At 37.6% G+C, this 13,674-nt stretch overlaps 1 protein-coding gene across 1 annotated transcript in view; it reads right to left on the bottom strand.

Moving 5' to 3' along the window:
* Positions 1–1,419: 1,419 nt before the first annotated feature.
* ppp4r4.L (protein phosphatase 4, regulatory subunit 4 L homeolog) overlaps positions 1,420–13,674 on the bottom strand; it is an 80,359-nt gene continuing 68,104 nt past the window's right edge. Inside the window, exons 17-25 of the mRNA XM_018230455.2 lie at positions 12,800–12,944; positions 11,558–11,599; positions 11,387–11,461; positions 9,103–9,172; positions 8,754–8,831; positions 7,213–7,312; positions 4,341–4,393; positions 3,397–3,541; positions 1,420–2,368 (exon numbers count right to left, since the gene is read on the bottom strand). Coding sequence (XP_018085944.1) covers positions 2,344–2,368; positions 3,397–3,541; positions 4,341–4,393; positions 7,213–7,312; positions 8,754–8,831; positions 9,103–9,172; positions 11,387–11,461; positions 11,558–11,599; positions 12,800–12,944 — 733 coding nt within the window. The 3' untranslated portion in view covers positions 1,420–2,343. The remainder of the gene's footprint in view (positions 2,369–3,396; positions 3,542–4,340; positions 4,394–7,212; positions 7,313–8,753; positions 8,832–9,102; positions 9,173–11,386; positions 11,462–11,557; positions 11,600–12,799; positions 12,945–13,674) is intronic.

The raw sequence follows: 13,674 nt of genomic DNA, 5'->3' as shown, positions 1-13,674 counted from the left end.
GTAAAAGTTATGTGTTTGCTTTAGAAAGACTACTGTAGTTTATATAAACAAGCTGCTGTGTAGTCATGAGGGCTGTCATTCAAGTTGAAAAAGGATAAAAGGTACAGGCTACTTAGCAGATAACAGATAATCACTGTACTGGAATACAATGTTATAATGCAGACTGAATCTGTTATCTGCTTTGTAACCTGTGCTTTGAATGGCTGCCTCCATGGCTACACAGCAGCTTCTTAATATAAACTATAGTTGTGTTTCTAAAGCAAACACACCACTTTTACCAGTGCAGAGCAACACTACATTATATTTATTACTTTAAACCACTTTTATTTGTGGTGTTACTGTTCCTTTAAAAATCTGAGCTGTCGTATATTGCCTGCCCCACCTTTATGCCTCAGGCATAGAGGTGGGGCAGTCAGTTACTTCCACTTTGTAGATGCGACTGCACTCCTCACTTTCCCTCTGCTTCCCCATGCTCAGTAATTGTTTAGCTTGTGCATGGGCATTACGTCCCCTATTCTGGTACTTGCACAAGATTTTCGGGCGATACAAAACTTGCCTTAATAAACCTGCCTGCTTGATGTAAGTGTGGATTCTAAGACCGAAGGAAACAACATTTAAATAACTTATATAGTACATTTAAATAACTTTTGCTCATGAAAGAAAAATATTTGCAACTATTTCTTAGGGTGACAGGTCCCCTTTTAAGTGTTAACATTTGTATGTCCTAAGTGAACAGTCTGTGTAAGTGGGGCATGTCGGTGCATGTAGCTTGCATATTGTTCATTAAATGTTCACAAACTGCTCATAGGTCAAGGGAAATTATTCTTTTTAGTTCTTAATTTTAAAAACAACTATATTCTATATACAACCTTTATAGGGTGATAGGCTGAAAAAGATCGATTTTTTTTTAGGGTACCCTCCTTCCCCCCTACTTTTGTTAACATATGGCACCTAAACTATACTGTTGGCACATGTGTAGGGCATTAGAACACCTCTATATAATTTTATCAAGTTTCCCCTGGGCTTGTGTAGTGTTATTTATTTGCTGCAGCATACACGTCCATTCAAACTTCTATTTCACACTGTATGCAAATTTCCGATCGCTAGCGTAACTTCGAACCGCTGATCGTAACATCACTAGCGCAACTTGGCAAACGATCGGTAACTTGTGCGCAACTTCGGATCTTCGTGAATTTGCACAGCCCTGGCGAGGTGCGGCAAAGTCAACGCTGGCGCAACTTCGAAGGTAAGTAAATTTGCCCCTTTGAGTTTTCTCTCAGCCCTTATAGATAAGCCAGAATAGGTTTCCCCTGTTCAGAAACATTTGAGGGCCACAAGCACATTTTATAGATCTATATCCCTTTAATAACCTTTCTTTTAACAAATACCACTGAAGTATGAATGATACATAACTAAAAGTTGTATTAATGTGTGTTTTATTTGGAATCATGCATTGTGCTGTCCTAAGTATTCAACAGATCAGTGCTTTATTATTCACTTTGTAAAAAGTAAGAGCACGCACACTTAGAAACATTCAGAGACTGGACTGACTTTTTCTGTAGAATCTTAATACAATGAAAAAAAAAAATACTTCTTTCATATGAATATACCTATTCTGATTTCACTGCAAATATGGAAGCTGACAATAGCTTCATATTTTGTATAGATTTATATTTCCAGGTAAACTATGTTGTTTGAACCAGGAAATATTGTATTAATACAAGCAATTGTAAGGGACATGGCAAAAGCATGGTACAGTAATTTGTAATAAGAACAGATAAAACTATATTCAGCATATTTAACCACTAGATAAAGAGAAAATACTATCTGAAATACTCCAAAATATTAAATAATGTATATACACAAAATAATCTTTTGGTGATAAAGGGGAATGATTTGTAGAAAAGATATTTGCACTTAGACGTCACGGTAAGCTTTCAGGTGCCTTTGTGCTTCCGAGAGATGGCCTGTGTTCCTAACTGCTGAAGTACAGGAAAGCCTCTGCTTAGGAATTGCTTCTATGATTCTGCTATAGCGAGAAGTAGGAATGTCCAAGCTAGAGGCCCACCTATTGGCTTTGAGCTAAAGAATGTATACATAATAATGAGACACCCATCCCAATTGGCTGCTTTTTGGATTACCACTGCCCACTTGGTATAGCCATCCTCACAAGCAAATACACTATTCGTAAGCAATTTTCTCATTCCAAGGGGAGATCAGCTAGGATATTGTTTAGCACAGCAACATACAAGCTCATCTTTCCATTCGGCGCTAGCACTGGCTGTTGTTGCAGCAGTTGTGTGCATGACATTTCTTTGGTTTCCTTTGTTACCTGGCAGGCAATTATGCTTTTGATTTTCTGCTTTTTCTTTAAAAAAAATAGAAAGAAAAGAGAGAAAATTACAGTTAAGTTATTACAGCTAACACACAGCATTGAGGATTACAATATATTACACTCTGACACTCATTCTTATTTAAACCAACTTTGGTGTGAAAGCCTTACAGCAACCAATTCTGGCCTTGGTGTCATCCATGATTCACTTCCAACAGTGACTTATTACATCCTAGGTTTATACTGTAGCTGTCTTTTTTAACGAGATACATTTCTCAGTATTTCACATTATGTCACATATGGACAACAGGCTGTGAGTCACTAACTAACAAGTACCTCTTTTAACTATTCTTTACTATTACTGCAGCTGAGCCGAACACATATCTACCTTTTAAAAAGATAATTAAAAAGAAAAAAACTCAAAAATTAATTTCTGTAAATTTCTGTCTTTTTACAGTTTGCGCTACAAATTAACTAGTTATAAAAGTGAAACTATATCTGAACTAGATCCTACATATCTAACAGAAAATGAACAGATACTCAATATCTCCATCTTGCACTTATACAACCTAACATGCTGTATCGAGAATTGTGAATGAGTACTGAGTCCACTGGACTATAGTATAGGCTTACCACATTAAACGGTGCGTCCATATGCACATGTCCCAGACCTTCAGCACCACTGAAAAACCTTACTGTTGAATCCAGGAGCCAAAAGTTTAAAAAACACAAGTTTTATTTTACATTATAATTAAAATACAACAGCCTTGCTCGTTTTAATTACATCAAGGAACACTTAATCATAGACTCAATGACTACGTGTTCCCTGGTGACATGAAACGCATACGGCTTTTAATTATAATGTAAAATAGAACTTTTGGCTCCTGGATTCAACACTAAGGTTCTGGATTGGTGCCTATCTGTCATTAAGTTTTCCAGTGGTATACTGTACTGAGCACAAAGTATTCACTTAAACACAGAAAAGTTATTTACATTCTTTCATATAATTTAAAGGTTGTATAGAAATGATACTTATTGAGTACAAACAATGGTTAAAAACGTACAAGCTAAGCTTTCGGGACTGAGTGTCTTTGCCGCCATTTGACTTCTGGTCAAGTGATGACACAGTGCTCCGTGAAGCAGATGCTGTAGAGTTAGTGAAGGTGACTGACCCGCCGGCACAGCTTGTACGACTTTTAATTGAATCGTCTGAAAGGGAACAAGTAGACTGTCATAGGCAAAAAGTGATGCAATTGTGTTCATAAAACTGTTGTGCCCCATTTTTTCAAACATTTGTCAGTGTAAATCGTGAGTGGATCATTTACTAAAAACATTTTACTTCTGTAAAACTAAAGATTCTTATCTAGATCAGTTGCACTGCAACTAGGAATTTCAGGAATCCCCCCCAAAATGACATAACATACACTGTTGATTGTTTTCAGTTGTTTTAAATCATTTGGTGATGACTCGATATTGTAACTCCATGTGTGACTTAAACCATCATTCCTTGGTGACTAATGAAACCATTCTTCTTATCTTAAGGTGGAACAACATGATGTTTTATAGGACAATAATGTTTTATAGGTTAAGTCAGGTGAATAAAGTTTCCACCTATTTCATGAGGATAAAGTAGTAGTGTGAACTAAAACTACCTGCCAATAATAACACATTCACATTTATATGGATAATTTAGGACATCCTGTATAAAATATGAGAAATTATTCTCTTAAAAATATAGGCATCTGTAAATGGCTAAAAGGTAAAGCACTCCTATATTATTTATTTGGTAATGTAATAAAGTACACGTTTTTTGTACGTCATATGGCAGTTTAAAGCCTTTTATTGTTTTTGTTGCTATCAGGGGGGAATACAAATGCATCTAACATAGCTGAGTAATGAAGCAAAAACTGGCAAAATGCCTACCCCATGTGTACAGCCAACACATATCCAAATCATAAATCTGAAATTACATATAATAAAACACATTTTAAAAAACATATATACTTACCTACATATGGAAGCAACATATTTTTCCCCACACCTAACATGGAATTACTTTTGCTGCAAAAAAGACACAATAGATGATAATTATTGTTTTTGATAATTAGATATAAGATGCAAAAGACATTGTTTATATTTTTACATTACCCCCATTGTAGCTAAGCCTATGGTTTGGAAGTTGGTGCAGCTTTTTGTGAAAACATGATTTCCAATTTACAGGTTGCATTATAGGGGAAGAGCTCCTATACAGCATCTCATAAAAGGGGAACTGTTATCCCTCTCTAGAATAAAACTGATATAGGGTTCATTTTCTATTTCTTGATGCCAAAAGGCAAACTCTGCAGGTATATGTCCTGTCTGCTGTAGATCAAGGAAAGGGAGCGGAATTAGCACAGTGGAACCTGTGGGTTATACCCCTCCAATGAAAGACTAAATTAAAAGTGTCTGTGAGTCACAGCTACCCCCAGCAACACCCAAGTCTCATGCAAAGTGTCCTTTGTCTCAACGATGGGGAAAATTACAAGCTCTCTTTGAAGAAATAATGGTTAGGTAAAAAAAAAAGACTTTGCTTTTAATGCAGACCTGGAAAAGTTAAAAGACACATTATGGGTTGTGAAACATAGTCAGAGCACCTTATTCAAATATCTTCCATATTTCATGTGCTCTGACAGTTCACTCCAGGTGAGGCACAAAGCTCTGCAGTAATTAGAAACGCTGCTGTCTAGCTTGTTAATTTATACCCAGTGACAAATGAAGCCTTGAGTTGGTGAGAAGAAGAGGAGGATGAGCTTGAAAAGCTGTGGCAGAATACTGTTGTAATCTGAGCTCAATGTCTGCATGCCTTAAGGCATTACTAACTCCACTGTGCCAGGTAATTCTTTCCATGTTTACATGTTTCCATATTTAACTAGGATCTGAATTGGGTAGTATGCTGTATCTATTAGGAATTCAAACGGGCAGCACTCCATAAGATAAAAGCCTTTATTATTCACATGCAGGGCAACAGCAGAGCAACGTTTCGAGCCGCCTGGCTCTTTATCAAGCTTGATAAAGAGCCAGGCGGCTCGAAACGTTGCTCTGCTGTTGCCCTGCATGTGAATAATAAAGGCTTTTATCTTATGGAGTGCTGCCCGTTTGAATTCCTAACAAATATCGTATTCGTGTGGAAGGACACGTGGGAAAAGTGCACCCGTGAACAAAGTTGCAGACCAGTGAGTGCGACCTAATTGATTTCAATTAGTATGCTGTATCTAAAAAATATTCCTGTTGTTTATTTGTTTAGAATTTTCAGGACCTAATTCAAAATATAGAACTTGTGTATACCATGCTTTCTGTGATGTTGCTTTCAAAGGTGATGTATTGACCTTGGTACCATTAAAGGTACACTCTCTCCTATTGGCCTGTCTTTGTAGTTTCTCTAAACATTAGGGTGTGCACTTTTGATGCTACTTGAAGTACAGGTGTCATTTTTCAACCTGAGCTACCATGTAAGTGTAAACACCAGATTTTATATGTCATGAAATGTGCTGTACATAATCCTAGATTTAATCAGATTGAAGATGCTGGTGTGTATATATCAAAAGGGCACATCTTTAGGGGGTGTGGTCAAAAGTGGGTGTTCCTGGGTTTTACTCTGGAAATATTGTAACCTTTTGCTATGTTACAGTGCTAATTACACTTGTCTCCCACACCAGAAGAAAAAGAACAGCTGAATCAGTCATGTTGTCAGTGTCAGAAAGGAACTCCTAGGGCCAACCAGAGAAACTGATACCCTGGGCCCAATCTCACAGAAATTCCATATAGATAGGTATAGGTTTTTATATAGGCACATGGTGGAAATAAGGATGGATAGATGTGAATTGTCCTAGGCTGGGGATCACAGGTTCTATGAAAAAAGTCACTCCAACTGCAGCAGTTTTGGGCAAACCACTGGGCAAACCACTGGGCTAAAATGCAGCCACACACTGCACTCTAGATCTGCTACAGAGTGAATTAAAATAGCAATGTATTATTTTGAATATTTTAAAGGAGATATTTTGTGTAAAAAATAAGAATGTACCAGTGCATTATACTCATTTAGATATATAAGAATTGTGCTTAGTATTTCAGACTGATTTATTGAATATTTCTGCAAAAACCCTAATAATCCCTCCCTTCCTTTCCACTTCCTGCTCCCTGAATTCCCAGGCTGTGCAGGGGAGCCCAGCTCACTGCCCTGTAGGACAGGAACCAATCAGCAGCTAGCAGGACCTGATAGGTAACCGAAGAATGTCTGTGCTTGTGTGACTGCAGGGCTGTGATTGGCTGATCCCTTCCTACTATGCTTCTGACAGGGACCGTTAGGACCACGCCCACCCCTCATTTGAAACACAGACACGAACCAGAGAATATCTATAAGTAGCTTTAATAAAGGGGCAATATTTAAAGATAATATTTATTTTAAGCATCAATTAAAAGCAACACCATACATTATTTATAATTGCCTACAAAATTAGTTTTTTTTTTCATTTATCCTATACATCTCCTTTAACAATGCATTGCTTTAACAAATTAAAAGTGGACCCCTGACCCTATGAAATAATTCCAAATGCTATTCTAGTGTGTTAGTCGGGCAAAATAAAATTTACATACACTATATAAATGATTGAACTGTTGCTTCCCTTATTCATTTGGAATAATCACAACAAGCAAGCAGGTACCATTTTCTGGACACTGTTATTAAGGCAAGCTTTGCAACATGACACCATTTTGTGTATGTGCCAAATAAGCAGAACACAGCACCTGAATAGCAAAGTATAATTGGGATGTGCAAAAGGTTGAACCTGAGTGTTTTTTCAGCCACAACTATGATGTAACAACACACAACATAAAGTATTTACTTTGAACATTTCTCGATGGTGCTCTGCTTGGGATGGATTACGGTGCTACTGAAAGACTGACTGCGCATTAACTTGGTCTTCTTGCCTTCTCTACTTACAACTATAAAGAAAGGGAGTCATGTCATTAAACATGGGAAACATTTGTATAATGTTACATGGATATGCTCTGTAATAATGCCAAACACTGAAACTCAGCACATTGCATATTTTAAACTACTAAGCGGTATTTTTTGAGAAATAGCTAAATAATTTAGTTTTACCAATTTAGTGAATCATGATACCTAATTACAAATATATACATACTACAAAACTGTTCACAGCAGTGCAGATAACTGTCAGGTAACAGTCAGGCAGATCTAAAGACTAAAACCACTTATTATAAACTGATGCAAACAACATAATGGAAATCAACAGTGAAAAAAATCTTTTATAATGGTATTATTTATGGAAATTGTGCCATAAGCCTATTCAGTTCCCTTACTAGAGACATGGGGGGCATATTTATCAAAAGGTGAAATATACAGTATCTGTATTTTTAAGATTCATTTGTATAAGATTTATATATATGGATATATTTATCAAAGGGTGAATCCCAAAGAAATTAATAGAGAGTGGTCGATTTTCATCTCATTCAGACTGTGGCCAGCAGCAGTTTACCGGTTTAAAAATATATCTTGGTTTGCCAAATTTTCAAAGATTATTAACTGGCTCCCTCATGGGGAGAACGACGGTTGATTATAGAAAGATTTTGTAACTGAAAAGCCTGGAACAGATATGAGGATTTAGTGGGCAGGCCAGGGGCTCAACTTAGGTGTATTAGAAATTTATGGGCAGTTGGAAATACTAAATACTGTATGCCCAATAGATAACAGTGTCAGAGTTACCACCAGGTACTTCCCTTGTAGAAAAAGAATAACATAACTACAAAGACAAAGTAATTCTGCACACTAATTGAAATAAACATATAAAACTATGTATGTGTTAGTGATGTGCGGGTCAGGGTTTTCCTGGCCTGCACCTGACCCTAACCCGCCCTGCTCCATCCCGCGCCTGCCCGCACCTGCACTTCCGGGGTACTTTTATAGACCCGCGCCGCCGATGACGTCACAATGACGTCACAAAAGTGGCGGGGCGAGCAGACGTGAGACTATAAAACCGGAAGTAGGAAGCCGGCATTTGAGGTGGCGCAAGGTGCTCCGCGAGGAGCAGTGCGAGGTCGACCCGAACTAGCCCGACCCGCGGGTATCGGGTGGGCCTGCACATCACTAGTATGTGTGTATTTTTGGATTTATATGGAACTACTTATGCATGCAGAGTTTTACAGCAGAACAATACGTTCATAAACCAAACAGTCATCACAATAATAAATACAAATACATACAAAGTACAGTTACATTAAAGGTTAAGTATTAAAACTACAAAAGGAAGGATATTATTGCCCTGTAGAGTTAACAATCTAACTGGAATACAATTGATACCACTTAAGGACCTGATCTGATCCATGGCAAGTACTTGCAGGGCTTTGAGACAGTTTAACTCACCTGTTGAGCTTGATGAGCTTCCTGAAATTACAGCAGGGAGATTTTTTGGCAAACTTAATCCTGTTTTACTGTCTCTGCCTAAAACAAAGGTGTATGTTAGCAAGGATTTTAACAATGGATTTCCACAAATGGAATAAAATAAATGTTTCATCTGAAAAGCTCAGAGCTAATTTAACAATTGGCACAAAATATATTGTACAATAGCCAGTATTTATACTTGCAGATCTGCAGTGAGATATACTGCAAATATCACTTTCTGTTTAGGAGAAGGTAATGGAAGACATGTTTCTTTATCTCTTAAAACAAGAGACATATTGTATAATAGACAGCAATTAATAAATGCACTTACGCTTCTTATCAAAGCTCTTTTCATTACTAGATCGTGATTCACTCTGCTGTTTTTCCCTCTCTATTTGCTCCTGAGAAAAGAACAAGATGTATAAAAACTGGAAAATATATAAGAGATAATTTACAAATAAAGCCACATTGTGTAAAGTTTTATTTCAGACACTATTTACCATGTTTTTCTTTACCAAAGATGGAGAGTTTTTGTCACAATACCAGCATAATTGCATCCAGGCACAGATCTGCATCCTGCGCAATTGCCTCCAATGTGATAAAATTAGTGCAGCATTTGCTCACAATTGTCTGGGGGGGATTCACTGGTGCACAAGGCAAAAGTGCAGGATAAACCCTTGCAAAATGTATTTACAGAGTACAGAGCAAATGCATTTGTTTTTACTGTGTTGGGGGTGCCAATCTTTCTATCTCTGAGCATCAGGCTACAACTACCTTGTGGGAAGGGTAGGGTGTGCAAGCACTCACTTCAGAGGGGGATTACCATTAAAATGACGTTTTTACGATTTTTTTGGTGTAATTCTGTCTTTTCAGTATGCCTCATATTCATTCATATCTATAGTACATGGATATCAGTTGATCAGTGGGCTGCCATTCACACTGATTTTATAGGCACTGTCTGATGAAAATGACAAATTCTGAAAAGTCCTGCAAGATATGCGGGTGCCAGGCCAGGACAGCAAACTGTGGATTCTGGCAAATACCGGAGGGGCTGCTGTAAGATGCCACAGACAGTCACTACTTAAGGAGCCAGTAGGGGGCTGTTTGGACCTCTGTGGACTTGAAATGCAAGTGCCTATTTTGAGTCCCAGTCCAGACCTGGATGATGCCCAGTCCAGTCCACTGTAGTGTTCAGCTGAGTGCTGCATCTTGTCTTCTGTACCAGAGATCCCTTTCAGCTGTCCTAGACTGTGTGCATTAAAGTAAAGTAATTTATTTTCTAATGACTGATTTTACTGTACTGCAGATACTGCACCATGCAGGGCAGTTTAAAGAGATCCCTGGTACAGAAGACAAGATGGTGCCGTGGTGCTCAACAAAATGGTACCCAGGCCAGTATTAAGCATGTGATATCCCTTAAACCGTGTGCAGCAGCTTTAGGACCTCACGTTGTCTAGATGTATTTTTTCCATTTATCAGTCTGGAACCCTGAAATGCATGACTGGAATTGGATTCCAGCATGGCGTTCTCATTTACAGAGCACTTGTAGAAGGGTATTTGAGTGCAGCCTTGCACCTAGCACTGAATTTGTGGACACATGTTAAACACTGTAGCACTTGCCGGCACTCCCTAACTTGCACATCTGAATACAGGGCCGGAACTAGGGGTAAGCATCAGATATACGTGCCTAGAGTGCCCCACTGGCACTGTCTAAATGATGAACAATTTAGGACGTGTTTATTGGTGCTAGAAACAAGACAGGACGCAAAGTGTGAAATTTGTGCATAATTTCTAGAAAATATGTTAATACAGGTGCTATAATATGGTTAACAACAAATCTGATCTTTGCTTTCATTTTTTAATTTGCATTAACCGATCTAAATTAATTACAGATTGATTGCTAATGGTGCTACAGTTGACACAGTTGCGCATATGTTAATATTAAAAAAAAAAATAATAATTTTTTTTTCTAAGTACTTAATTCCAGGTGCATCATTTTCCACTAACAGCAATAGGAAACACATACTTGCAATCCCCAGTACCCAATGTGAAACAGAGTATGTTCCGTGCCACAGATTAAGCTGAAGGGAAGGGGTGCAAGCAAAAAAGGGAGTATCCCAGAAATAACAATGGAGAGGATATATACATTAGCCCTAATGAGAAAGTACTTATTTATAACAATTTTGTTATCAAGTACAATGACTTATGAACTATGATATAAAAAGCACATTTTATTGCTGCAACATGTTAATAATCCAAGACTACTACATATTGTTCTGTAAAGACATACAGTTTCATAAAAAGTGCCAAACCTTTAGTTTCATGGTCCTGACACAACAATATGTGTAATATGGTGTAACTGCCTGACCTTTCCCTAAGCTCCCAAGTCAGTATTTATATTGTCAAGGTCTAAAATAGACATGAACTTAGCTTTCCCTCAAATTTAAATAAGGATCAAAAGCGTAAATATTCAGTTTTAGCACTGAAAAAAGTACAAGAACAAAAGTAGGTTGTTTTTGTTAATAAACCAGATGGTTTTGGCCTTTAATATAATGTATTTTGAGTTCTTTATAAAGGACACCAAGTCCAGTCTTTATACACCACTCATATTTTACCATTTCCAGAAGAAGGCGCTCCTCTCTCTCTTTTTCTTGATCTAGCAAGTCTTTTTCATAGAAGCGTTTCTGGAACTAGTTAAGCACACACATAGAATACAAATATGAGTGTCAAAGTAAATAACAAACAGATTGCTATACACCACAGAAAATAAAATACTTTGTACGTACTGCATCCATGGATAGCTCCATTCTGTCCAGCTCCAGCACAGTCTGCAAAAAAGTTTTTTTTAAATATTTTATTGTGCATAAAGGAATAGGAAGCATTAGCAAGTTCTTAAATTAAAAACAAAATACCAGTACATACTATAAGTTTTCAAATCGTTTGAGCTCAAGTCACCCCTTCCTAGTCCAACATAAGCATTAACATTATTAAACAATAATTCTAAAGTTGTTGGTACTCATATTTTTCTTAACCTCACTAGCGTATTTTTTCTTATGCAACTGACAGGGTATATTTGTCCTATTGGTTAAAGGTGACAGGTCACTGACAAAACACGCAGGCAGGTTTTATTTATATTTGCTTACTGTTCTTATGCTATCATCTACCTAATATTTCTTTCCTATGTAGTGCATTGCAAATTGCTGGCTCTGGAATACTGGAATCAGTACTATTTGTCAGCAACACACAGCATAACAGCATTGGTTGCAGTAAAATAAACTTGTGTGACATCTAAGAAATGGGAGTGTGTGTGTTAGTGAAAGCCTTTGAGCAGACATTAAAGAGGACGTACTTATACAGAGGCTAATGCCACTTTAATTGGAGTTCCCTACACTTGCCAACATAAACTGCAGTTCCCTGTCCAGTTGCCTCACTGTTAATTGGATAGCATCACATGGGACAAATTGCTGAGACTGCACAGCCTAGGAAAACACCCACAAAGTGGATTAGTTGGGTGGTAATAGAAAGATTTTCAGGGAAAATCCTATATCTGCACATGCACTTTGCAAATACTCTGATAGCAGAAGAGATGGGTGTACCCCACATGGGGGTAAATTTATCAAAGAGTGAAGTTCCGCCACTAGAGTGAAATTCTGCAGCTCACAATTCATTTCTATGGGATTTTGAAAGGCATATTTATCAATGGGTGAAAGTGAAAGTTCACCCTTTGATAAATACACCTTTAAAAATCCCATAGAAATGAATGGAAAGTGGCGGAATTTCACTCTAGTGGCGGAACTTCACTATTAACTTCACTTTTTGATAAATATACCCCTTCATCAGCTTCACTGACGGATTTAGCTGCAAGTGTTTTTTTAATATAGGTGACTGAGGACCACTGCTGCCTCCCTAGGAATGGCCCTATACAGAAAACACGGCCATGCTTATTAGACCCAATCACTGGAAGGAACAATATGTTTCATATGCTTTAATGCACTCATGGTAACTTAATAAACTGGAACATCACTCACCTTTTTAACTACAGCCAGAACATCTTTATCTTTCTCCTGGCACAGCAATTTCCTTACACACATTTCTAACTGCTGTAGCAAATGCTTGTCCGCAGGTAGCTTCAGGGTAGATTTCAACTTTGGCAACATGTAGCAAACTTTCATTCTATAAAAATGAAGTTGTCAGTATTTAATTTACAAGAGAAGGAAAGTTAAAGGACTCTGCACTCTATTTCATAGTGCAAAGACCTGCAGCACTCTTCACTAATACAGCACTGACTCAGTTAGCCAGCCCTATATTGGTGAGGGACGGGTAGGGGGAGGCACATAGGTGTCAATCTCCGGAGCCCTACTTGGTGCGTCATTTAATGGCACTAGGTAATGAGAGGCAGAAGGTGCAGTCTAAATCAGGGCCCTATCCTTACTGCCAGATGCATAAGGACCAAATATTGAGTAGCCAATTTTCAGTCTGCCTATTTAGCTCAAGAAATAATAAATATCACCATTTTTTTGCATGTATAACACTAGGCAAAAATATGTTCACCATTAGCCCTATTTATTGAACTAATCTTAAATGAAGGGGATGTACTGCCACTTTAATTACAGAGTAATAATCATGTGTAGAATGCACTAGGGCACAGTGCTGTGAAGAGGGAAAACAAATTAAATACTCTGCTGCAGTACAGAGGCATTCTGATGTGCCAACATTGCTCATTTATCCACAAAATGATTTAACAACAGAACACATCATCAAAACCAATTTAATACAAGTATAAATAAAATATAGAAGGAACCTCGCAAAATGTGAACTGCTTTTTAGTGATTAATTTATCATGTTCAATGTCATGCATCTTTATAATCCCGAAACAAGGAGTCATGTAACATTTTAAAGTAAA

This window comes from Xenopus laevis, chromosome 8L, assembly GCF_017654675.1.
Source record: "Xenopus laevis strain J_2021 chromosome 8L, Xenopus_laevis_v10.1, whole genome shotgun sequence".
Taxonomy (NCBI): domain Eukaryota; kingdom Metazoa; phylum Chordata; class Amphibia; order Anura; family Pipidae; genus Xenopus; species Xenopus laevis.
The sequence above is the reverse complement of the archived record's forward strand: the minus strand, read 5'-3'. Positions and strand labels throughout refer to the sequence as shown.